A 26,231-nucleotide genomic window follows, 5' to 3' on the forward strand; every position below is an offset into this window, starting at 1 on the left:
CACATGCCACAGAAGGGAGGTCTCTAGTCAAGGGTTTTGTCCCTGGTCCCATCCTGCTAAATATTTTAAACAAGTTTTTTGTGAAAACAAAACCAACCTGATTATCAAATTTGCAGCTGCCAAAAGTTAGGGGAGATGACTCATTTCTTAGATAACAGAATTGCTTTACAAAAAACCTCTATCAAGCTGGAATGATCGACCTGAACTAACTTGATCAAATTTAAAAGGAATCAAAGGAAAGCCCTAAACTCAGGTTTAGAAAGTCAGCTGCGCTGACACTTGACATAGAAAACCAATAATAGCAATCTTTTTGAAAAAGACTTGACATGCTTAGTTGACTCTGCAGTTTAGAGAAAAACTTCTAAGAAAGCTAATGCAACCGAAGACACATTCATAGACATATAGGGTCATGTAGTCATAGAATATTATTACTGAAGGCGACATTAGAGGTCATTGCATGATGGAGCACAAGTCCTTCAAGGGTAAATATCAGACTAGATAGAAAGGATATAACATGGGTTCTATCTTGTGCACCAACTAATCAATGAGAAGTTGCTGCCTAGAGAACCGCTTTTGAGAAGGATTCTGAATTCTTATCTGGGCTCAGCAGAAAGGAAGGCTGTGAGAATTGAGTGATTCTATCGTGGCCTAGAGAGGGAGTCCCAGGGCTACAGATGTAGGAATAGAGAGCTCCATGGGCCTGCGTGCTCAGCCCCATGGAGCTCTGTATTCCAGTGCATCCTGTTGCAAGCACCTGCAACCTCTGCCTAGGCACGTTCTCTTGATCTGCACATGGGGGAGGCTGGGTGTGCTATGAAGTAAATCCCTCTGACAGATGAGAGTGGGAAGATAAATATCCCTGACATCCTCGCCCCTCAGAGGGGAAAATTCTCAGGTGTGCTCTGCAGCCTCTCCTAGGTTCACCAGTAAGTTAAGTCTCAGTTGCCCATGGCAGCCACCACTGGATGCCTTTCTTGTCTGTCTCACCTCCCCAGTCCTCCACAGATGCTTCCAGGAATCACCTCCCAAATAAAGCGCTTTCACACAAATCGTTGTGTCAGGATCAGCTTCTGGGGACACTCACCCAACACAGCTTCTTGTTTATCATTCTTGATAAAACAAAGAAAACAATGAACAACTCAACAGGAGCTGGGAGACATGATCAAGTATAGTGTGAAGCACTAGATCACTGAGAACCTGAGGAGAGAGATCAGGATTATGAAGGGCCTGGTGTCCCTCAGCCAATAAGGAAGAACTCACAGAAAAGGGTGATGATTCTGGGAAGCAGAGAGGGCAGAGGGCAGAAGGCAGTGCTTCCGCTACACAGAGGCAGTTGAGCATTGAGGTTATCAACACTGAGTTTGGTTTGGCAACCCTGGGTATACAGTTCAGAGTTGCCACCTACTAGAAGTGCAATCTTAGTTGTGTTTTTTACCTTTTTTAAACTTCTCTAAACCTTTGTGTCCTTATCTGTAATACAGACATTGTAATCATGTCTACCTCTTAGTGTGACTTGGTGAATTCAATGTGATAATGCCTGACTCATAGTAAGCACAAAATAAACACTAGCTATGTAAGACAAGCAAGACTTCTTTTTAAGCTCTTGAAGGCATTGTTAGAGCCAGTGTTTCAATATTAAAGGCAATCAGATTCACATTTAAATTAATCAGATCATTATTTTTAAATCATACTGATAATGTGTGTTGTCTGGCAATGAAACTGGCTTCCTTGTGAATGGCCAGGAGGAGGCGAGAGTTGGCTGTGGGTGGGTTTGGGATAGATGCCCCCCTCCCTTGCCCTACTGCTTCCTCCAGCCTCTTCCCCCAGCTTTCTTCCTTACCTCCCCCATTTCCCATCCAAGGCCCAAACTGTTTAAAATCTCCAGGGACTCCTTTGTTTGCTTTCCTTATAAACATATTCCCGGCAAATGCGGATCTCAAGAGGCTAATTTGGTGCCATCTGGAAAGAGCACTTTCGTCTTCCCCAGCACTTCACTTCCAAGATGCATTTGTACAAAACCCCAAGGCAAGTGGCTGGGCAGCACAGCTTCAGAGGAACATATGGTGGAGGGAAGCCACCCACGGGGACCCTGGAGAGGAGCTGAACGCGGACTTCCTTTCTCCACTGACTGGGGTTGTGAACAAAAGGTTCATGAAGACTCCTGCAGCAGGATTGAATAAAACCAGTGTCAGGTGGTCATCCTAGAGCAGGACCCAGTCCATCAGGACTGGGAAGCTCATTTCAGCTAGATTGTAAAGTAGACAAGACACCACCTTCGTTCCTAATCCTCATCCATGCCCCCTCCTCCATGCAGTCTACGTTCACTGTCTCTCCACACTCCACATTGCTATAGGGCCATTTAATTATTACCCTCTTTAGAGAGAGGACACACACAACAAACTGTTACTTTATGAGAATATCTAAAACATGAAAAAAGTATTAGTGCTACATCATACACCAAATACTCTCACCAACATCAAAATTAACAAGGGATTGTTGGCATACCATGATGTCAATTCCTCTACACATTTAAGTTATTACTTATTTAAAAATCACTATATTTGAAAGTAATTTGCAATTTAGAATTTATCACTTCACAAGAATTCCTGAGTAGGCCCCAGGGCCAATGATATTCGATAAAACACAGTCAAACATAAGGGCATTACTTCCATTCTTCCATTGCTAAAGTAATTTTTTTCCATTTAACAAGCATTGATTGATTGTCTACATGCTGGACATTGTTTTATATGCTGGGAATTCAACCTCAAAAAAGACAAAGTTGGTCGAGCATGGTGGCTCATGCCTGTAACCCCAGCACTTTGGGAGGCCGAGGCGGGTGGATCATGAGGTCAAGAGATCAAGACCATCCTGGCCAATATGGTGAAAGCCTGTCTCTATTAAAAAATACAAAAATTAGCTGGGCGTGGTGATGCATGCCTGTAGTCCCAGCTACTTGGGAGGCTGAGGCAGGAGAATCGCTTAAACCCAGGAGGCAGAGGTTACCGTGAGCCGAGATTGTGCCACTGCACTCCAGCCTGGGCGACAGAGAGAAACTCCATCTGAAAAAAAAGGACAAAGTCTTTGCCCTATGGGGACATTATTTCAAACATTAAAAAATAATAAATAAAATTCACTGTGGAATGCAATTCCCTAATGATATATGTGCAATGATCTGGGTGGAAACTATCACAGTCAGAGTAACAACTGGGCCTGCAGAACTCCAAACGCACCAGCTCCAAGTGGCTGTCTTGTCCATTATGTACATTGTTAACTCATAACTACGGAGAAGCAACAATGTAGGGAGAATGTGTGAATCCATGCTTTGAGGCCATGTAGAGAAAAGAGACCACAGAAGTAGCGCACCAAGTCATAATACCCTGGAACTCAAGGATGTGTCTTAATTATTTGTATGTTTCCTGCCCCTGGCATATCATAGGAGCTCAACAAGTATTTATTAAACTGAAAAACCTAACATATAGCGCTGGCATTACAGCCAATTTTGTTTTATCCTTGGCCTTTACTGTTGAATATTGTTTAATTCGCTGGTTTGCTCAAATTCCCTTGATGGTGCTTGTGCACGAACAATGCTTCCCTGCAGTGAGGCATCCTCTTTTCCCTAGCTTTGTTCTTCCTCATTTTCTCCTTTTAAAACTTATTTTTAATTGCAAAATAAGCCGGGGCTATTGCAGAAAAATCAGCAAAAGTCAGCACAAAGAAGAAAAAGAAAAAAATTCTCTTCTTTTTCCTGCCACCTGGCAATAATCAGTATACCCATTTTGGTAAGTCCACTTCTGTATCTTTTGTGATGTATAATTGGAGGAAAAAATATATATATACATCCCCTTTCCAAGTGCCATTGTCCACTTACAGGGATGAATGGGGGACTATATCCCACTGGGAGTTAATCTGGCCCTGGGCCATTTCTGTTTGGCCAGATCTACCTGCTGCCCAAAGCTGACCACTGAAAGTCGACGGCTATGTTGTTGAAAAAGACACGATGTTAAAGGCTGTTTCCTGTGGATCAGGGGAGCCTGGGCTGGTCCTGAAAGCAGGAGGCTGAACAAGGCAGAACTGCTATTCTCCCTCATGAACGTTATCTCCATTACAGGCAAAGGAACTTCTGAAAATTATGTTGCATTGAAGAAAATGTTTTTTTTTTTTTTTTTTTTTTAATTACTGTGGATTTAAACTGTGAACTCTGTGATGCAAGCCGGCATGTTTTATCAAATAGATGTCCACTGGAAGGTCACAGAAAGAATCAAGTTACATATGTACCCCTCAGTGCAGGTGAGAGAGCTCGTGGGGTTGGAGGCGGGAGGTGGTCAGTGCTGAGGTTGAAGTGACAAAGCCCAACCGCTTTGGTGAAGATCCCACCACGCCTATTTACCTCCAATGATGGTATCTTCACTGCATTGTTCAGAATTGGAGACTAGAGTGGATTACTGAGCTAGGCAGTAGAAGAAAGCAGGGTCCTAATCCTCTGAGGTGGCGGGATTTTTCCAAAAGAAAAATATAATTTTTATTACTTAAGATAGAAGAAAGTGGATCTCTTTCCAAGGAAAAAAAAAAAAGAGGGCAGATTTCAATACAGGAGGCAAGACTGTGAAAGCACCCCCATACAAAATTTAACTTCTTGTTTTTCTTCTCTCTTGGACTCCAAGAATAGTCATATTTAGCACCCAGGATAACTTATAGTTACAATCATTCTCTTTCATTTTTTTTAACCCTACAGTCACTCAGGTACAGAGTCACAGGACTTAACGAAGGGGCAGTAGATGAAAATGTGTCCTCCCACATCACCCCTTTGCCGAGGCCAGGGCAGGGTGGCAGTGTGTGCAGAGTTGGTCTTCACTCCCAGAGTTCCAGTGATCTGAGATCTTTCTATCCAAGGATACAGTATGATTTTCCATCTGTTTAATTTGGTCCTCATGTCTTCTAGGAGTGTTTCCAAGTTTTCCTTATATAGTTATTAGATATTTCTTGTTAAAATCATATCTAAGTATTTTATACATCTTTTTGTTATTGTAGATGAGGTCTTTGTTTTCATTATATCTTCTAATTGGTTATTATTTCTGTGTATAAAGACTATTAGATTTCTATATGTTAAATTGTTGGCTAATACTTCAAATACAATATGAAATAGTAGTGACTTTATTGCTCCTGACCTTAGCAGGAATGTCTCCAGTGTCTCTCCATCAAATAAGATGCTAGTCTGGGGGCTAACATGGACAGATATTGAGATACTTTTTTATTTTTTTTATTTAAGAAATATCTGACTTCTACTTTTTTCAGGGTTTTGAATCATAAATGGGTGTCAATTTCATCAAATATTTTTTCAGCATATACAGCTACATCATATAGTTTTTTTCCCTCTCAGATCTAATAATATATTGAATTACATTAACGAATTTAATATTTAACCAGCCTTGCATTTCTGGAGTAAGTTCCAGTTGGTCATAATATATTATTCTGTATTATTGGAACTAGTCCATGGTCATAATTTTTCTGGAAGCAAACCGTAAGAAGTGTTTTGCTATATGACTTTATCCATCACACTAAAATAAATGAAAAGAAAAAGGAATTAAATGATATGCAGTATATTTTTCTTCTTTTATATGCTTGTATTTTATAATTTTCTAAAGATTAACTCTATGGCTCTTGGATAATTTCAGCTAGCCCCTTGAACAACCTTATATATAAATGACTGGGTTTTGTAGATTTGAGCACATTTAATTAATCTGAACAATCTTTAACTATATTCTTCCCTGACTCAGTATGTGTAGTTTGCAAAATGTTGCTTTTGACATTAATTAGGTGGCTAACATCCAAGGGGGCTTTGAAAACTCCTGTATTTTCAGTCCCAAAAGTCTCTTTCCTTTTCAGTTAAGAGAAGTCTTTCTTTTTAATCTTGTTCTGTGTCTAATGCACGAAGTGATATATTTCTATTTTTTCATCTTTTGGAAAACACCTTTACTTTTCAATTTCACTGTTATGGTACTTGTTCCTTAGCTAGTTTGTTTCCTTCCTTTCCTACTATTTTTTGATACATTACTGCAACCAATTATTTTCTGTTTCCAAATATTTACTTACCACCTTTCTTTTTTTTTCTTTTTTCTTTTTTTTTTTCTTTTTTTGTTTTGGAGATAGAGTCTCATTCTGTCCCTCAGGCTGGAATGCAGTGGTGTGATCTCGGCTCATTCCAATCTCAGCCTCCCAGGCTCAATTGATTCTTGTGCCCTTAGCCTCCTAAGTAGCTGAGACTGCAGCTGTGTGCCACCACACCTGGCTAATTTTTTTTGTGGATTTTTTTTGTTTCTGTTTTTCAGCAGAGACAGGATTTCACCATGTTGGCCTGGCTGGTCTCAGCCTGACCTCAAGTGAACCACTTGCCTCGGCCTTCCAAAGTGCTGGGATTAAAGGCATGAGCCACCGTGCCTGGCCACTTCCCACTTTTCTATACTGCCCACTGCTATACCACTTGCGTACCTCCAATGAGAACTGTCCATCCTATTCCACTGATGTTGGTCCTGAGATGTACTTTGACCAAGGGAATGTGAGCAGAGATGCTATATGTCTTGTCTAAGCAGAAACGTTGAGCTGTTGCAAGTTTCATAATTCGTACAGCTCCAAAGTGGTTCTAACAGCTTGGGAAGACTTTTGTTTTTCTCTAACGATACCACTGTAATGCAAAACATTTTTGCAGCTCCTCTTTTGGAATTCACTTCAGAACCATTTTTGAAAACCTTTAATAGCTTCATAGCTATTTTTTGAAGGCATATGTATTCATTGAAAACAACCTAAAGTCAACCACAGCCAAGTACATTTTAACGGGTATGAGTATGAGCTTGGATTGAGGAAGCTCTGTATTCAAAGCATGGCTGTACTATTTAATTTCTGTGGCAATTTATCACCTAAAAATGGGAGCAATAACAGTGATGGATATGTTTTGCAACCAGCTTTCATTTCTAGTCTCTTCTAATATTTTTCCCATATCACAGGAAAGAACATTTCCCAGGTTACCTTGTCTCCAGCCTTCTCAGAAATGGAATGAGATGCTCTGATTTGAAATTTGGACAGGGAGACTGAACCCATATTAGCTTGCTAGTGGTGGATGGTAGTGCAGAGATGTGTGGAGCCCAGGCATTATGAGGCTGCACCGTGACCTCAAGGGACTCTCCTTAAACCCACTCTCATTTGTGCTGTAGGTTGATTATGACCATTGGTGAAGGCTTCTTGTAATTTCCTAACATGAGCAGTAGCAGCAATTTCCTGATTCCCCAGGCCACATGGTAAACCTGAAAGTTAGTGGTGGCCTTTCTTAAGGTTTTATTCTCTAGCCCTTCTCAATTGGAAATTCCTTATATTAAATCACAATCTATTTAGAATGCTTAGCAAGGTTTCCATTTTTCTGACTGATTACTTTTGCCATAGGATTGCTGTCATAAGACTGTCCCAGAATTAAATAAAGTAATATATTTAAAATGCTTAAGACAGTGTCTGAAAATATTCCATAGCTATTATTACTATTAGGAAGCTGATCAAAATGAACAATACACCCTCAAGTTATAAAAGGAGGTGACCATCTAGATGGGAGATTGGTACTCACAAGTGGTATGAAAATTGAATCTGAAGACAATTTCAGAAGAGGAATTAGGCTCCCCAAAATAAGGCTGCCATCACCTGAAAACTCTAAAAAGAAAGACAGTTATTTATGCAGATGTTTTGATATATTAGTTTTTAAATAATATACTAATTTTTATTCATTTTTTGGAGTATTTTGCTCAGGTTTCCCATCTATGTGAGGGAATGTGAGGGTTGTGAACCAGAGGAAGAGAAGCACCTCTATCTCCTCCTCCTTCTCTGTCTCCTCCTTTTCCTCTTCCTCCTCCAGAAACCCCAGACCCAAGGAAGAACTGAATTGAACAACACCTTTTTGTATTTCCATGAGTTTTTCCTTAGGTCCAACAACACCACATAAAAATCCAACATCACTGGCATTTTAGGAAGGGACTTACCTTATTCACATTCCAGATGGGTCTTCAGGCTTCCTAGACAACAAGGTTAGATATATGAGAAATCAGATTGCAGCAAAAGTACTGGGTATCTAGGTTGAAGATTGGAAGTGCTTAAAGGGAGAGAAAATAATATAGAAAGAAGGAGGATCCTAAATATAAACGTTCAGGAAGTTGCAGCCTTGTCAAAGATGGACTCTGTTGCCAAGTACCAATTAAACAATTCACAAATTAACAGTGTGACGCTCATCAGCTCACATTGCTTCAAGGACTGCCTATGAGAATTCCATCACGTTAAACACAAGCTACTTCTGTTGATGTCTTCTTTCTGTGTCTATCTAAATAGTGAATAATACTCAATAGAAGGAGAAAAAGATTAGCTTGAGCGTTAGCTAAAAGTTGCTCTATTTTAATCACAAGACACGAAGAAAAGGGAAGTAAGATGTTTCTATTTTCTGTTAACATTACTTGGTTTGATATCTGGACTGAGGGAATCCAACATAGCCTCCTTCTGCATAGTCATCCATAAGTTTAAGTCTTCTCACCTATAGAAGGGGGATAGTAGTAACTACCTTGCAGGGCTGTTGGTAGGATTAAGATAATTTGTGCAAATCATCTGAAAGGTTACTGACCCTTGATCAAAACTCCTCCCAAAGGTGGTTAATTCTTGCTGCCTCCCATGACTTCCTCTCCTGTCCTGTGTCCACACAGTCAGGCTTCAGTCCCACGTGCGCTGGAGCTGCTGGCAAGAACCCATTGCAGCATCTCTTCCCATCTTCAGGTTCAGTGACGTCATGCTGTTAGCTTGAAACCAGCTCCTTGGGAATATTTATTTCATGGATATTGGCAAATGCTATAAATCAGGATTTTGTTTTTTGTGTTTTGGGGAGCCAGATTACCAGCACACTCACCCCTGCTTTGTCCCACTTTCCCACTGATTCTGCTCCTACCAAAGTCATTGATGACCTACGTCTGGCTAAGGTCAGTAGTCAGCACATTATCTCCTCTTATTCAAGCTCCCTGGTGGACCACTGCTCTTTCTTTGAACGTTTTCTTCTCTAGAACTCTATACACACACTTTGTTTTCCTCTTACCTTTTCAGTTGTGCCTTTTCAAGGTCATTTGTTGGATTTACTTCCCCTACAGACTTATAAATGTTAGAGTGGCCATTGCTGTGTTCATTGGCTTTCTCTCTCTGTTAAATACTCTTCTATCCTTACTTGGTCTTACATAGTTATGTGACTATGAATATAATCTATAAAACTCCCCAGATCTATTTTTTTTTTTTTTTTTTGAGACAGGTTCTTGCTGTGTCACCCAGCCTGGAGTACAGTGGCACAATCATAACTCACTGTGGTCTCGAACTTCTGGGCTCAAGTGATCCTCCCACTTCAGCCTCCCAAGTAGCTGGGACTACAGGCATCCATCACCGTGCCCAAGTATTTCTTTTCTTTTCTTTTTTGTTTTCTTTTTAGAGACAGAATCTCCCTATGTTGCTCAGTCTGGTCTCAAACTTCTGGCTGCAAGCAGTTCTTTCATTTTGACCTCCAAAAGTGCTGGGGTTATAGGCGTGAGCCACCACGCCCAGCCGCAATTCAATTTAGACTCATACTGCCTACTCAGCATCTCTGCTTGCATGTCTAATCAAAGTCTCACACTCAACATGGCCAAACTACAGATACTCCCCCTCACTCCCACCTGCCCCCCGCAACCTCTGCACAAGTATCTTCTCTTTGCTAGAACCTTCTCTGTCTCAGCCAATAGTATTGTCATTTGCCCACTTCCTCAGGCCAAACATCTAGGGCTCATACTTGATTGTCTTCCCACACACTCTTAGCAAATGAGCGTAATTTATATGAGTAAAGACCAAGATTCAAGGCTAACAGCTCAGGTATGAACAAATGTCCTCGTGAAAACAGATGGAACGTTAGGAATGCAGAGTCATCCGGAGCAATTGAAAGGAGGTATTCGGCCTGGCATGGTGGCTCCCACCTGTAATCCCAGCACTTTGGAAGGCTGAGGCAGGCAGATAATGAGGTCAGGAGATCGAGGCCATTCTGGCTAACACAGTGAAACCCCATCTCTACTAAAAATATAAAAAAAATAGCTGGGCGTGGTGGCATGTGCCTGTAGTCCCAGCTACTCAGGAGGCTGAGGCAGGAGAATCGCTTGAACAGGGGAGGCAGAGGTTGCAGTGAGCCAAGATGGCGCCACTGCACTCCAGCCTAGGCGACACAGCGAGACTCTGTCTCAAAAAAACAAAACAAAACAAAACACAGAAAGGAGGTATTCAAGATGAATCTGAAAGTATAGTGTTTGGACGAACCGAGGCAAGATGGTGCACTTCCGGGTTCTTCATCCCCACCCCCAACTCTTCCCGCGCATGCGAAAATGCAGCCAGCGCCCAGGGAAGGTGCAGACCAACTGGGCATGCGCCAGGTGACATCAATCTGAAGAGACCAAGATTTACCTGGTCGCACCTGCGGAACGCCCCTGACACGCCCATGCCCCACCTATTGCCCTCCCACTCCTAGAAAAGCCGCTCTCCGCCATTGAGCCACGCGGACTTCCCAGCTTCCCAGTCCTGTGGGGATGTGGGAACTCCGTCTGAGAGCTTGGGGGAGGGGAACTCTGCCGGCCTTCTTTGCCAAAGGCCGACAGACTTCTTCTCCACACCTTAGGTTACTAAAATAAACTAGCAGTTTTGCGCCTGACCTTTGCCTACTTGCTAGTTCTTTTGTGCCCGCTCTGGGCTGGTCTTAGAAAAACAAGACATATAGTTTGATGACAGATAATTGTTCTGTAATAAAACAATTATTCTTTAGGCAACAGAAAAATCACTGGAGGTTTTTGAGCCTGATCTGACCATTGGTTTAGAAAGATAAGTTTGACCATGAATTTAGATGATCAGAAAGAATCTGAACTACGGAGTAGACAGAATGAGAGAAAAACTTCAACTGCTAAAAGCACTAGGATTTGACTGATTGAATATTACAAGAGGAAGAAGAAACAAAAGGTAATTGAGAGGGTTCCAGTTAGTGTCTCCTGGAAAACGGAAATGCCAAGAACCGAGGTAAGGAACAGATGAATGGTAGGCAGATTGTGAGAAGAGAAAACAAAAGTCAGGCTTGTTTTAGACACAATATGTTTGAGATGTCTATGAGGCAGTGAGATGGAGTAGGGACCCTTCTTAGGGGCTGCTGGGCACGCCCCACCAAGCTTGGAAATAAAGGAAAATCTTGAGTTCCTTCATGGGAAATTCTAGGCACCTTATCCTTGAGAAGTAAGTGAACAACCTGAGAAACAAGAAGGTAGTAGTAACTTTAAATAATTGCCAGAAAGTTAATCACAAACTATTTGGTTCCCTATAAAACCTACAGACAGCATCTTAACATATGTCCCTGAGTTGTTTTTCAGAAACCCGGACTCCCACCACATGAAAGATGCGGCCTGCTGGCACAGAGACTTCAGATGAGGGAAACTGGCTTCTTCCTGAGGGGTCCGGAAGAGGTCCCACCCAGGAGCCAGACCTAATGCATCTTCCTACTGACCCAAATTTTTAAACAAGTTTTTCTTCCTTAACCAATTGCAATTCATAAAGTTGTTAAATCCACCTATAGCCTGTGGACCCCCAGTCTGAGGTATCCTTGCTTTTTAGGTCAAACCAATGTCTACCCTCCATATATTGACTTACAACTTTGCCCACAATCTCTGCTTTCCTGTCCTTAAAAATCCTTATTCATGACTGGGTGTGGTGGCTCATGTCTGTAATCCCAGCACTTTGGAAGGCCGAGGCAGGCGGATCATGAGGTCAGGAGTTCGAGACCATCCTGGCCAATATGGTGAAACCCCATCTCTACTAAAAATACAAAAATTAGTCAGGCGTGGTGGTGGGCACCTGTAATCCCAGCTACTTGGGAGGCTGAGGCAGGAGAATCACTTGAACCTGGGAAGGTGGAAGTTGCAGTGAGCCAAGATTGCACCACTGCACTCCAGCCTGGGCAACAAGAGAAAAACTGTGTCTCAAAAAAACAAAAACAAAAAACCCTTATTCACAAGCCATCTGGGAGTTGGGGTCTTAAGCATGAGCTGTCTGATAGTCCTCACCTGATGCTCCACAATAAATGCCTAATGTTGTCTCCCTGCAAATCCCAATGTCAGTGTTTGACTTTGCTGCCCCAGGTGGGCAAACTCGAGTTCAGTTCAGTAACAGTGGTGATGGAAATGTCCAGCAGAATCAAAGCTCAGAAAAGAGGGCATAACTGGAGAATGATTAGACGGTACTGAACCATACCCAACTTTGAATTTTGCATTCAATCCAGTACCTAACATGTGGTGAGTGTCCAGTGAATATTGCCAATGAATATTGTATCTTTGGGAATAATCACTATGGACATGTTGTAAAACTTGTTAGAACAGATTAAATTGCCCAGTGAGAGAAGAGATCTAGGACAGAGACTTGGAGTATCTATCTTTTAAGCACAAGAAAGAGTAATCATGCAGAAAGATGGATGTAGGATAAGACTATTGGGAATGGAGTGTCATGGAACCCAAGAGAAAAAGGAGGTTCAACAAGCAAGAGGTTAGTTTCCACACTGCACATTTCTACTAAAATGTAGAATGGAATGAGGGCAGATAAAATGCTGTTGGATTTGGCAGATCATGTGTGAAAAGAATGTTAATGAAGTGGTGGGAACAGAAACCATACCATGGAGGCTATTGAGTGAGTATGTGATACAGGAGCCCAATGGTGCAGCCATGCCTGAGAGTACTGGGTCCTTGTGAAATATCACAGATGTCTCCATAGTCAAGTTTCATAGTTTTCTGGTAGTGATATAGATAATAATGAATCTTTCAGACCTTCTGTCCATGCGTATAACCCTCTTGTCATGAGCATGTGGAAAATGCCCATCATGACAGTTCTGTCCAGCTTTCTGTCATGTTTCAAAACCAAACCATACATTTTTACCCCAATAACTTTGTGTGGCTGATGTGGGGGCATCACATGCCTGCCCCAGGCAATGTCTGGGGAAGAAAGTTTTCATTCTGACTGCCTTTGTTAATGTTTTTCCTAATTTGGAAAGTCTTTCAGTAATTCAAGAAAATCTTTCCTTCCCCTACAGGAGAGAGGGATCTCATTATGATTGAGAAAAAATATCAAGGAAGAGTGAGTCATATTTTCTTGATAGCATAACAAAGTGAAAAATAGGGTGTAGGCAGGTTGAGAGCGGTTATAGCAATCTTCTTAGTGGCTAAGAAGATTTCCCATGACCATCATAAATGAATAATGGTTCTACAAGGAAGAGATTTAACAAGAGAGGGAAAGGGGGAGTAGGGAGAGGGTGGGGCTGAGGAGAGCACCTAAATGATTTAATGTTGGTCCCCACCCTTCCCCACTGAATCAGTTTTTAATTCCCCTTGTGGCTACTTGAATTAATCTCCCCCAGCGATACTTGCTTGAGATCAATCCTTCCCCTGCCAGGGCCATTTTTCACATGTGTCTCTTAGCTTGGGGGTTTCTGGACCACAGAGTCAGTAAATTTGACCCCAAGCCTGTCTGAGAGAAGGCAATCAATTCTTAGGACAGACTTTTTTTTCCTCCCAAACCTAAAATTTGGGCTGAGATTTTACTAAGGTTGAAACCTTATGGAAGGAAGGGGTGCCCTGCCTGCCTTTGGAACTTTGTACAGGATACCTGGCATAGGGCCGACTCTGAGAACAAGGACCAGGCCTGAGACCCCGCCGACACTGCCTTGCCCCAGAGCCTCCTGCCTGCTAGTGGGACAGAAACATAAGGAGTGCACTGGAACACAAAAGAAACAAGTTCACCATGACTTTGCAGACTAGCTGAGAATCTCCCTCGCAGTTTCCTCATTATCAGGAAGGACTCAGATCTTCCTAGGCACAAAATATTCAGATGCCTTTACTCTGGTGAAATCTCAAGGCAAGCATCTCCCTGGTAATTGCCAGCTCCTCAATTCAGGAAGAGATGCCTTTCTATGCTTGTCCTTAAAAGTCAAAACTCTGCCTAGCAGGACAACCCTTTAACGCATGCCTTCTGCATTTCCCAACTTCCCTCATGGAAAACTAATAAATCAGAGATGATTTTCTGTGCATTGTGTGGTACACGCCGTTACATAAAGAACTTATTTTTTTTCTTTTTTTCTCACGGGTTGCAACATGTCATTTACCTCCCTCTGGCCTCATTGTTATTTTCTCATTCCCTCCTCCCATATTTTGTAAGAGTGCATTAATTTATTGCCACTTTTAAAACATCTTCCTCCTACCTCAACAAGCATTTTTGCCCAAAGCGAGTATTATCAACTTCCCTCCAGTTCTCCTTGTGTTCCTCTGTCAAGTGTTCTTATTCATTCCATTTGTGAAAAAAGGAACTCTCTGGGCCAGCACAAAGCATCTGCTGCTTCCATCCAGGCAAAGAAAGACGGTGGCATGGGGTTTTTATTTACTGAAGGCTCGGACAAATGCAGACCTAAGTGTGCATTCCTGGTGCTCCTGGCTTTGTAGTTGTTACAGATGTTGTTGTCCTGCTAGGAGCAGAAGCCCCTCACACAATGCAGAAATCAATGCCGGCGTCTCAGCCTTGCTCTTAAGGGTTAGTAAATGAAGAGGGTGTTTTAGAAGCACTATGAACTCACCCTGAAGTTCTCAAGTAATCAGGAACTACCACTCTCCTCTTCTCTTCTACAAAGGAAATGCAAATACATGAGATAAGAAGATGACATCTAAATAATAAAAGCCCCAAGTGGAAACCATTGGTAAAAATTAAGAAAAAGTCATTAAAGTTAGGTAGAGGCAAAAGAGAATGGCAATTTCAAGAATTGAAATGCACCTTTGGGGAATTCACAAGGGACTGGAATCTGCTTTGCCACACTGCTTGGGGCGGAGGATGTGAAACAGGCAGGGGCCAGGCAGTGGAAGGAGGACTGTCGCTAAGGCCATCCCAAGCAAGCTCTGGCTGGTGTGCAATTCTCCAAATTGGGGAGGTTGTTCTAGACAAACCCTTGGATGTTTTTGAGTATTTACCCTCAGCTTTGCTGAGCTGAGCAGATTAAATAGAAGTTAAATAGAAGCACTTTGCATCTCAAGCATTCACGTTGTCCCAAGTGTCTGAGACCATCCTGAAGATTGAGGAAGGCAGGTCCACAGAATCAGAAATTGAAAATATTCCTTTTTATATTAAGAAAGCTACCTGAATTACCAGGTACCTCTTGAGAGTCACTTTTTCTAGGTTGAGTACAGTGTTCTCACTTGACTGGGTTACGTCCTGCTTTAGATTGGTTCTGTTCACTCTATATAGCAGAAATTTTAAAAAAATTTTTGAAGGATGTATGTATATGTTGCTTTTTTTAAAAAAATATTTTCACATGTATTGACTCTTTTGAGTTTTTCCACAACCGTGAAAGGCAGGCTTCATTTTGCAGGATCAACAAGGTAAATAATCAGCTTAAAATCATACAAGTGCTAAGTAGAAGACAACTTTAGTCCACACCTCTAATCTTTAAATCCTGGATTCTTCCATGACTCTACACTTTTTATCTGTAGACAAAACAGGAGGAGCACAGACCAACAAGAGTAGTATCGAAGGAGATCAATAAGATATAGCTGCAGGATTGACATTGCTCATTGTAAATGTTAAGAATTATCCAACAGTGACTCACCTGATGTGGTTATTGTGGATATATTCATGATGAGCAGGAACACCACAAAATCAATTAAACCAGTCAATATCTGGTTGAGAATTCTCCCTGCAGAGGAATGGGCCCTTGCTGGGCTAGTCATTGTGTTCAATTCTGTTCCTAATGCTAATTTCATCTCAACTATACCACTCTTTCTTATCTTTTAGTAGTTTCACTCCTGGGAATCTCTTCACAGCACATAATTTAAAGGAAAGGAAAAACTATACACATGAAGTTATAGCAGCATTACCTGTAACAACAAAATATCAGAAGGATTTAATGTCCAGTTATGTGGGAATAGCTAAGTTTGGTAGATCAATTTGATAGAATATTATGTGGCCATAAAACAATGATTATAATGATTATATAGCAAAATAGAAAATACCATAATATTAAACACAAAAGAAGAATAAAAATGTGCTGGCTATAGTTTGTTGAAAATATAGTTTTGTATGAACAAGAGCTGGAAAAATTAGAGTAGTGGGCTATGCATGAATCTTTAAACATGATTATTTTACATTTTCTTATCGCAAATAAAAATCAAAAAAGAAATAATAAAAAAAAACTGTTGCTCAACATTAATTAAGCTGATGTGTGTGTGTCTGTTTGTGTGTCGTTTAATGATTTATTGCATGGATTTAAAACCAAGAGTCCCTGGAGTTGACATTCAAAATTCTCATTGCTTGCTGGATAATTTTCACTAAGCCTTTTAACCTCTGTAGGTTGAATTCATTCCACTATAGGAAGGGCAATTTCTTGAGTAGGAGTCCAGTGCTTCTTGAGTGAATGAATAAATAGACAATGGGAAAAGGTCTCATCTCTGTAGTAAAGGTTCTGTTTCCAATGGATTCAAGAAGCTGTTTTGTCCTATTGTAAAGATGAGGGAACTAAATCCTAACTAAATTAGCCAATATCTCCAGTAAAATATGCTGGTGTTTGTGATTGTGTCTTCCACAGTGGAAGAGTGTAGGTGATATGTACATTTAAAAGCACACCGAAAATTGGATAAAACAATGAGCGCATAAATAGTTCCTGGGGGACAATGAAGGGCAGAATGTGACTCCGTTTCCCAAGTCTCCATTCTGCCTACACAATCAATCACCTCTCAGGTCTCTTTGATCCAGGGCTCAAAGGAAGGAGACTTGATGTTATTCCCTAACCCAGAAGGGAGAGAACATGGGTTTCAGAGAGTGCTGAATTTTTAGTACTAAACCCCCAGATGTAGTTGTTCAATGGTGAGAACAAAATCGATCTCGTGCCTTTAAAGTGATAAAAGTTGTAATGATAGTCATTCATTTCTGTATTAGTCCATTTTCATACTGCCATAAAGAACTTCCCGAGACTGGGTAATTTATAAAGGAAAGAGGTTTAATTGACTCAAAGTTCAGCATGGCTGGGGAGGCCTCAGGAAACTTACAATGGTGGAAGGCAAAGGGGAAGCAAAGCACCTTCTTCACAAGGCGGCAAGAAGAAGAAGTGCTGTGTGAAGGGGGAAGAGCCCCTTATAAAACCATCAAATCTTATCAGAACTCACTATCATGAGAACAGCATTGGGGAAACTGCCCCCATGATTCAATTACCTCCACCTGGTCTTTCACTTGACACATGGAGATTATGGAGATTATGAGGATTATAATTCAAGGTAGATTTGGGTGGGGACACAAAGCTTAACCATATCAATTTCCTTCTCATCTTAAAATCATCTGATTACATTATGCCATAGGTCATACTTGCCTTTTTATCACCAATATCAGGTGCATACCCTAGCACAGTGCTGGGCACACAGTAGGCAAATAGCAGATGAATCCTGCATGAGCAGTAAGGAGACCTGGGCAACCATTCAACAGCCTGTGTGCCCTGCCCTACTTGAGGGCCTACTCTCAGGCTCATTAATTATGGTTTTTTTCTTAAAGAAATGATTTTATTTTGAATAGGTAAATATATGCACACAGTACCAAATGTTTAAGAGAATAGTATAGAGCAGAAAAGTAAACCTTCTTCCCATTTTTTTTTCCACTAAGTCACCTGGATACCTTTCCAGTGATAGCTCTGCAGAGACAAGCACATATGTACATAAATATTTTTTTAGCAACTGTAAAGCATTCCATACTGTGAATGTACAGTAATTTATTTAACCAGCTTCCAATTTATGCAAATGAAAATGTCAGTTTTTTCTCATTTTTGTCCTTCCAAACAATGCTACAAATGCACACCTGCAATTCTGCACACATGTTTAAGTTTCTAGACACAGAATGGCTAAAAGGATGAATGGGAGAATGCATATGGGGGCTAACTAGACATCTATTGTCCCATTTGGGATCGGGAAATATTTATAAATTGACTGATGGAAATTTTTAAATTTATGATGACTTCCTATCCAAAAGCTTAACGTGTCTTTCCATGTATTCAATTCTTGTCTCATGTCCTTCATCTTAAAATTTCCTTCATCTAAGGGTTATGCATTTCTTATATAAATGTATTCTTAGCCATTTTCTCTTGCTTTATGTTGCTACTGAAAATTGGGTCTTTTCTTATACTCGATCTTCCAATAGTCTGCACATATGAAGCCTGTTGATTTTGGTTGTGTTGATTTTGACTGTGTTAATTGTGTGAAAGTTTTTCTACTGATTCTCTTAGGTTTTCAAGCTTACAATAACATCATCTGTGAATATTAAAGCTTTATTTTTTCTTTTCCAAATTGTAACCCTTCTATATTTTTCTTGCCTAACTAAATTAGCCAATATCTCCAGTAAAATATTTTCAGTGGTATTAAGGGTGTCTTTGTCATGTTCCCAACTCTTAGTGGTAATGTTATTTTCAATTTCCTTAATCTAGGAGTCTGGGAATAGAATATTTCATGATTTTGTGATTTACTGATATCTGGAAGTAAACACATATGCAATTCTAAAGCATGGCTTCATTATAAATGTTTTGTATAATGTAAGTAATTGTACAATTAATCATCCTGTAACAGAAAGATGAGATGAATAAACCTGATACATTTTTCTATCATTCATACTTCAAAGGACAAAAAATCATCAAGGTGCACCATGGCTTGGATATCAGCTTTTATTTTGTATAACAAAAAGTAACCTTAATGAAGCAATAAATTATATGACAAAACTCAAAGGTCAGATAAGGTGAGGATATTAAAAATAAAAGTATTGAATTACATATACAAGAAGGCCTTGACCAGTAAATGCATGGTTGCTTTTCTCCACAACACAGAATTCATAATACTGGAACACTTCTGAAAAACACCAATTGGTTGAGGATCTTCAAGAAAATCTGCCCAGTGTCAGGCTGTGAGTGGTTGTTCCTGGGATGACTGGGGAATGGTTAGGTTAGGATGATGGTGGGGTGAATATGTTTGTTGAAGCCTGTCTGAGCCTAGACTTCACAGTGAGGCTCCCCTGGCAGTGTGGGAAGCCTCATTTGCCCCAGGCTCAGTTTCTTTGACTCCGCAGCCAAGATTTCCACAGTGGCCATGTGTTCTTAACCAGGTGAACAAGTAAGTTCCATGGCTCAAAATCTCAAAAGGACATTAAAGGAACTTTAGGAAGAGCACTAGTTGAGAGCATGCTGCCTGTCTGTGACTGTTAGGTTCACTATTACTCCCCATTTTACCAGCTCTGTGCCTTAGAAAAAGGGAATTAGTCCTCTTAAGGTTCAGTTGCACCATCTACAAACACCATCCTTAGAAGGTCGATATGGAGATTATAGGATATGACTATAAAGGGCTTAGCATGGTACCAACCCTTACATGTTTCTGGGGTGGGGGAAACCAGTCTTACTGCAGGGAAAGATAAATTTCCAATATTACACACTAATTTGGAGAAGGATCAATTCAGTTTTGAAATTTCAGAAAGTTGGCTGGGTGCGGTGGCTCACACCTATAATCTCAGCACTTTAGGAGGCCGAGGTGGGTGGATCGCCTGAGGTCAGGAGTTTGAGATCCTCCTGGCCAACATGGTGAAACCCTGTCTCTACTAAAAATACAAAAATCAGCCGGGCCTGGTGGCGAGCACCTGTAATCCCAGCTACGTGGGAGGCTGAGGCAGGAGAATAGCTTGAACCCAGGAGGTGGAGGTTGCAGTGAGCCAAGATTGCGGGGCCACTGCACTCCAACCTGGGTGACAGAGCGAGACTCCATCTCAAAAAAGAAAGAAAGAAATTTCAGAAAGTTGGATGGAACTGGGACTGTTGTGATAGACAGCATGTCCTAACTCAGGCCAGTGAAAGAAAAATGGGTGACCATTTGAAAGCCAGCATTCCAGCAAGGCAAACAGTATAATATCACACATTCTCCCCACCACATCCCAGTCACATCAGATTCTAACTCATCATTTTCAATATGTGCTTTTGCTTATGGTCTTGGCTATCTCCAACATAAATTTTTATTGTTGTTGTTTTGATGCTTTTAAATCTAAGCCTTAACTTCTCTTGGATATTTTTATGTTCCCCTGACAAAAACTGCTCTATAGTATGATTGAGGATACAAATCCTGTGTCTCCCAGGGTCAAAGTGGCTTAAGACAGTGGGGTTGTCCTGAGGAGGTGGTGTAGCCAGAAGAAGCACTCTGGCCCTTAGCAGGCTTTCTGAATGACACTCTAAGACCAAGCCAAGACAACAGATGAGTTACAGTACATGGTTCAAACATTACTCACCTGCCCAAATACTTCAAAATTTGTAGCAAGGAAATGAACACACTATCTACTAGAGGTACCAAAGAACCCTTATTTGGGGTTCAAATAATTCAAGGCAGTTATTAACTTGCAGAATTTTCAAATACATCATGACCTCACAGAATTATTTCATGATGGTGTCTGTGTAATACAAAACACTTGGGCTGGTGACGGTTAAGATGTCTTGTGTCTGGGAGGCTTTTTAAAAAGACATATGTCGAAGTAGGAATTTGCTATTGGCAATGTGGCCAATCCTGACTCTTCCCAAGTTTTGCTTCACTGGAATTAATTCAAGGAATCCAAGTGCCATGCGACCAGTTCCTAATTTTCTTTAGACACAATTATAAATAATTGAGGAATTTAGTTCATCATTGAAAAATGAAGTCCAGGAACAAGCTAATTATACTTATTATTAAAATCTGTAGAGTGTATTTTGCTCAAGATGAAGCCATAGGGAACACAATCAGCACATTCACATATTGTGTTTTTGGTTTGTTTCCTGGACCTCAGCCAATTGCTGGCTTCAGCAGGGCCATCTCCTTGACTGAGGACAGAAGTGTGGCACAGCATGGAAGGCTGAGCAAAGCACCAGATGCCTTCTGGAAATGCCAGTGTGACTTCAGGAAATAACAAAAATGGTCTCATATCCATGGATCCTAGTGAAGGCAGGAACATCACTGTCCCTAATCACAGATATGAGAACAGAAGCACAGACAGAACCACCACTGGATTAAATTTACCCATCTGTGGCATGTAGTTATTAAGCTCAACACTCTGCAAAACTGTGAGTGTGGTTTCTACAGTGATGCAAATCAGAGTTTGGACTTGCACTTCCTCAGAGAATGCAGTGCTGTACAATACTAGATCTGTGGGATATGAATAGGAGTTACATGAAAAAAATTCACGATCCATTAAGCTTGGAAAGTTTGAGGTTAGATAAAATCAAGTGAGTTTACTTACTATAAGTTCTCTCAGACTAATATGCTAATGCGCGTTGTGGTTCTCCAAGCAGATATTATGGTATGGTGTATTTATCAAAGGTACTTGACTGAAGAGGGGACTCCTTTGTTTAGAGAGCATCTCTTGGGGCCACCTTCCTCAGTGCACTTTGGGAAGTGATTTCCTAATTGAAATCAGCCTGTTTTGCAGCTGTCTCAATAGGAGTCCCAGCTGGGCCAAAGACGCAGCCCAGCAGGAGCCTGAAATGCCCTTGCATTATTGAGTACTGCACTGATTTACTAAGTACTACATTGCCTATATAAGTACTCAGTACTTATAGTACTGAGTACTAACTGCCCTGTGTCACTGAGTTCTGTGATGTCCTACTGAGTACTACACTGTGTTACTGAGCACTCCACTGCCTTACTGAGCACCGTACTGCCTTACTGAGCACTGCACTGTGTTACTGAGTTTTACACTGCCTTACTGAGTACTGCACTGCCTTACTGAGTACTGCACTGTATTACTGAGTACTTCACTGTGTTACTGAGTACTGCACTGTATTACTGAGTACTGCACTGCCTTACTGAGTACTGCATTGCCTTACTGAGTACTGCACTCCCTGAGTACTGCACTGCCCGAGTACTGTATTGTATTACTGAGTACTTCACTGCCTTACTGAGTATTGTACTGTATTACTGAGTACTGCACTGTGTTACTGAGTACTGCACTATTACTGAGTACTGCACTGCCTTACTGAGTACTGCACTGCTTTCCTAAATGCTGCACTGCCTGGCATTGAGTGAAACAGGTTCCACGGGAAAACAGAACAGGCTCAAACATTTTATACAGGTTTCCCCTGATCCATCCACAGCCTCACTGTGGGTAAATTTCATAAATTTCCTGATGAAACACAGACTCTCAGGGATCCTTTCTTCAGGTGCAATCATTGCCACAAAAGGGAAATTGAAAGGTGGTATACCACTGAGAGGCTGTTGTCTTACCAAAATACCTTTTGGAAGTTGCATATTAATTTTTCTAAGATAATATTAGATCACAGGAGAAGTAAGGTGAAAAGCTGTTAATTCCAGACTCTGAGGTTAATTAGTTCTCTTAGATCGTGCACCTGTAGGAACGTGTAACAGGTATGATGACAGAGTCTTATGCTTGGTTTCCTTTTTATAGAATCTTGAATCAGGAAATATTTTAGTTGCAGCAGAAGACAAATGCTACAGGGAAAAGAGACATTTTTCCAGAATTCACCCCAACTTCTCTCTAATGGGAGCTGAGATGAAAATATTCTCAAATCCTGTGCAAGACATTCCCATGAATGACATGAAAGAGAAATTTTTGAGTGACATTTGGAAGGAAATTCAGCAAATCCGTCTCTCTCTCCATATTCCAATTTGCAGACTCCTCAGTTTCAGACTCATGAGAATGAACATGAGCCACCTTTCCACTGAAAGACCTCAAGGTTCTGTATCTCCATAATTAATTCAGGCACATTAGTTATGCAGGGGGAGGGGATAGCAGCTCCCCGGGTCCAAACTGTTGACATGGTGGCCCACGTCCCCCCTCATCCCGTCTCTCCTCAGGCTTGTGCTTCCCGGACACCAGCTGTCATGCAGGAAGCTGCAGCTTCTGTTTCCCCTGCCTCCTTTGCCGGCTGGAGCTGCAGGATCATGGCCTGCAGAGTTTCCTTCACCATCTGGAGCTCCCTCTTGAGAGACTGTGGGCACATTGTTAAGGAGCACGTTCGAAGGTGATGGTGGCCCTCTGCAGCCCCCAAGGGATTGAAGAGCACGTGAGCCTACTGGAAGCAGATGGGCACTGCCACCTAATTGCAGTTTCAAGTTCTTTCAAATTGTATGAATTAAATATTAATATAAATTTTATACTTTTTCTTTTAAGAATGACTGCAATTTCTACAATGCCTGAGGTACTGACCATCTCAAGTCAGGTCTTAAAAAGGAAATGGAAGAGACAGCTCTTAGCCGAGACAGATGGCCAACTTAGATGCTCAATGATATGCAGTTGGCGTGACCATAACTCCGACTAAGCCCCAAGTTGGGGCGGGGCAACTGTCAGATGCAAATACTCTTCACAGCGGAAAGGGTAGAATGCTTGAAATCAAAATCTCCTCGAGAAATACAGGATTTGGGGTCACCATAAGTCGGGAGAGGCATACTGGACCAGACTCAGTTATTAACATGGTCTCTGTTCACCATTAACCAGTCTTGTCACCCTATGCAAACCAGTTAAAGCCTCAGTTTTCTCTTAAGATGATGACTTTGAAACCCCTCCAGGTCTAACCTGCTGTTATCTGTTAGTATATTCCCAGGGACTAGGAAGGGCACTCAAGACTAGATAGAGTCCATCAAAGGGCAGAGAGTTTGCTTTCTCCGGTTTGGTTGGTTGGTTCGTTGGTTCTTTTTTTTTCCTTAAGCTGTTGGGCTCTTCGTTTTCTAACCTATAAAGTTATTTCTCACATGGAGAAAACAATCATAGAGAACTTAGCAAACAGTAATAGATAAGGCTGTAGTTCTCTTAAGAAACGGGTTCTCATCTGGGTGTTCAAGCAGGGGAATGTTTAACCAACAGTGATTTTTCTGTCCACACATCATCCAGTTCATCCTTTCCCTTTTTACTTGTAGTCAGAACAACTCTAAATGCAGGGTGAGAGTTGGGTTTAACAAGCAAACTGATCCATTTTCATCCAACAGGGACCAAGGGGGAAAGTAGAAATATGTTGACACCACCTAAATATGCTGAAGTCATCACATGAAGCCAGACCACTCCAATAGTACTAGATCAGACACGGAGGGAATGGAGAGCTTTGGGAAAGGGAGTCTGACTGTTTACAGACCACCTATACTACCATGTGGTTCTCCCAAAGTGCAATGTCAATGCAAGAACAAGAGAAAAAGATACCCTTACAAACCACTGTGGAAAGCGTTCCCTTTCTTTTTCTTTCCTTTCTTTTTTTTCTTTTTGGAGACAGAGTTTTGCACTTGTAGCCCAGGCTGGAGTGCAATGGTGTGATCTCGGCTCACTGCAACCTCTGTCTCCAGGGTTCAAGTGATTCTCCTGCCTCAGCCTCCCAAGTAGCTGGCATTATAGATGTTTGCCACCATGCTAGTTTTTGTATTTTTAGTAGAAATGGGGTTTCACCAGGTTGACCACACTGGTCTCGAATCCCTGACTTCAGGCAATCTGCCTGCCTCGGCTTCCCAAAGTGCTGGGATTACAGGCGTGAGCCACCATGCCCGGCCTCCTTTCTTTTTTCAACAAGGAACTTCAGAGGATCCTGGGAATTATGCAAACGAATCTCTTCTAAGCAAATGTGCTGAACCACCCTGAAAAGTTCTGGCAGTTTTTCACCTTCTTGAAGCTTTACCAGACTCTATCATTTGTGTAATTTACATGCATTTACTACTAGGGTTCTCTCCTTGCATTTGAACTTGAGGAAAATGGGAGGTGGGTAGGAGGGGGCCCAAGGGAGGAAAGAATCCAATATTTGCCTTTCTTTTTCTTTTTCTTTTTTTTTAAAAAAGAGGCTTTGGTTGCTTCCATTTCTTGCATAGCTCTGCTAATCTTTAGTGAAAACATATACGACTTCATACAAGCAAAAGCGTAAGTGGTCCCAGACTGAATACCAAACTGGAATTTAATCACAAAGTTATGCTCCATCTACGAAGAGCAGGCACGGAACTTAAGCAGTTTATGAATCCTGACAAACTCCTGAGATTTAATTACCTTTGACATGTAGCCTGGGACTACATGCCGCTATTTGTAATGTGCTAAATGATGACAAAGATTTTTAGAGAGAGAACGTGAATCAAAATGTGATGTTTCTTTAAAAACTCATAAAACTTCTGGCACTGGCAGAACACACTGAAAAGGTTAAAAGTAAGGAGTGAGAAGTTTCAAAAGCAAAAGACGAAGTTAGTCTATAACTAAATTAACACATCAGCCCCTCATACAACAATTACTAACACAGATAGGGGTCAGAAAACCAGCATTTGAGGAGGTAACTCCCTAGCTATGGTGAGCTCGGCAACTCATTGAATGCTTAATTATTCTACTTGTAAAATACTGAATCTCATACCTTCCTCACAGGGTTAGGGTTCAAAGAAATATTTTTTTCCTTGTGAGAGTATAGTGTCTTTTGTGAGTCGTCATGAGATTTAAAGTTTATTTCTTAATATAACAGATATAACAAATACCTTAGGCTCTGTCAAAGCAGGGCTGGACATCAGAAATCCTAGAAACTTCATTTAATGAGCCTGCGGGGGTCATAATCATTAAAATAATAATTAAAATCATATTTTATTTGCAAAGTACTTCTCTCTAACCAACCTGCCTCTATGATTCCTTACAAAGTGTGAGTTACAAAGCATTTTGGATGTACTGAAATGGAAGAGTGCCCAGGGAAAAATGCACAATGGGGTGGGGGAAAGCACATTCGAGAATAATTTGTATGGAATGATCCTAATTTTGCAAACAAAGACTATTGAGATAAGCCATTTATAGGTCTAGAAAAGGGCTTCAGGAGGACAAAGTAGTGATATCCAGGTAGAGGCACTGGGAGGGAAACGGCTTTTTTAGTTTCCATACTTCTGTGATATTCACCATGGAAATGTATTGCTTTCATATTTAAATCAATATGTTTATAAAATAAACCACTGGAAACATTTCCCTGTTAAGCAGTTGGGAGAAATGAAAGTGCAGAGGGAGATCCTCATTCTTTCTTTCATTCATTCAAACATTCAAATGTTTCCTGAGTTTCCACTGTGTGCTAACAAATGTTATGGACACAGCAGTACAGGAGTGAATCAAAGTCACTGCTCTCATGGATGGCATAAATACCTACGAGAGCAGCAGACAGTAAACAGGCG

At 41.2% G+C, this 26,231-nt stretch overlaps 1 protein-coding gene across 1 annotated transcript in view; it reads right to left on the reverse strand.

The window, feature by feature from the left end:
- Window positions 1-19,794: 19,794 nt before the first annotated feature.
- DISC1 (DISC1 scaffold protein) overlaps window positions 19,795-26,231 on the reverse strand; it is a 406,407-nt gene continuing 399,970 nt past the window's right edge. The window contains exon 13 of the mRNA XM_023191797.3: window positions 19,795-23,064. Coding sequence (XP_023047565.2) covers window positions 22,925-23,064 — 140 coding nt within the window. The 3' untranslated portion in view covers window positions 19,795-22,924. The remainder of the gene's footprint in view (window positions 23,065-26,231) is intronic.

This window comes from Piliocolobus tephrosceles, chromosome 1 (genome assembly GCF_002776525.5).
Source record: "Piliocolobus tephrosceles isolate RC106 chromosome 1, ASM277652v3, whole genome shotgun sequence".
Lineage (NCBI taxonomy): Eukaryota > Metazoa > Chordata > Mammalia > Primates > Cercopithecidae > Piliocolobus > Piliocolobus tephrosceles.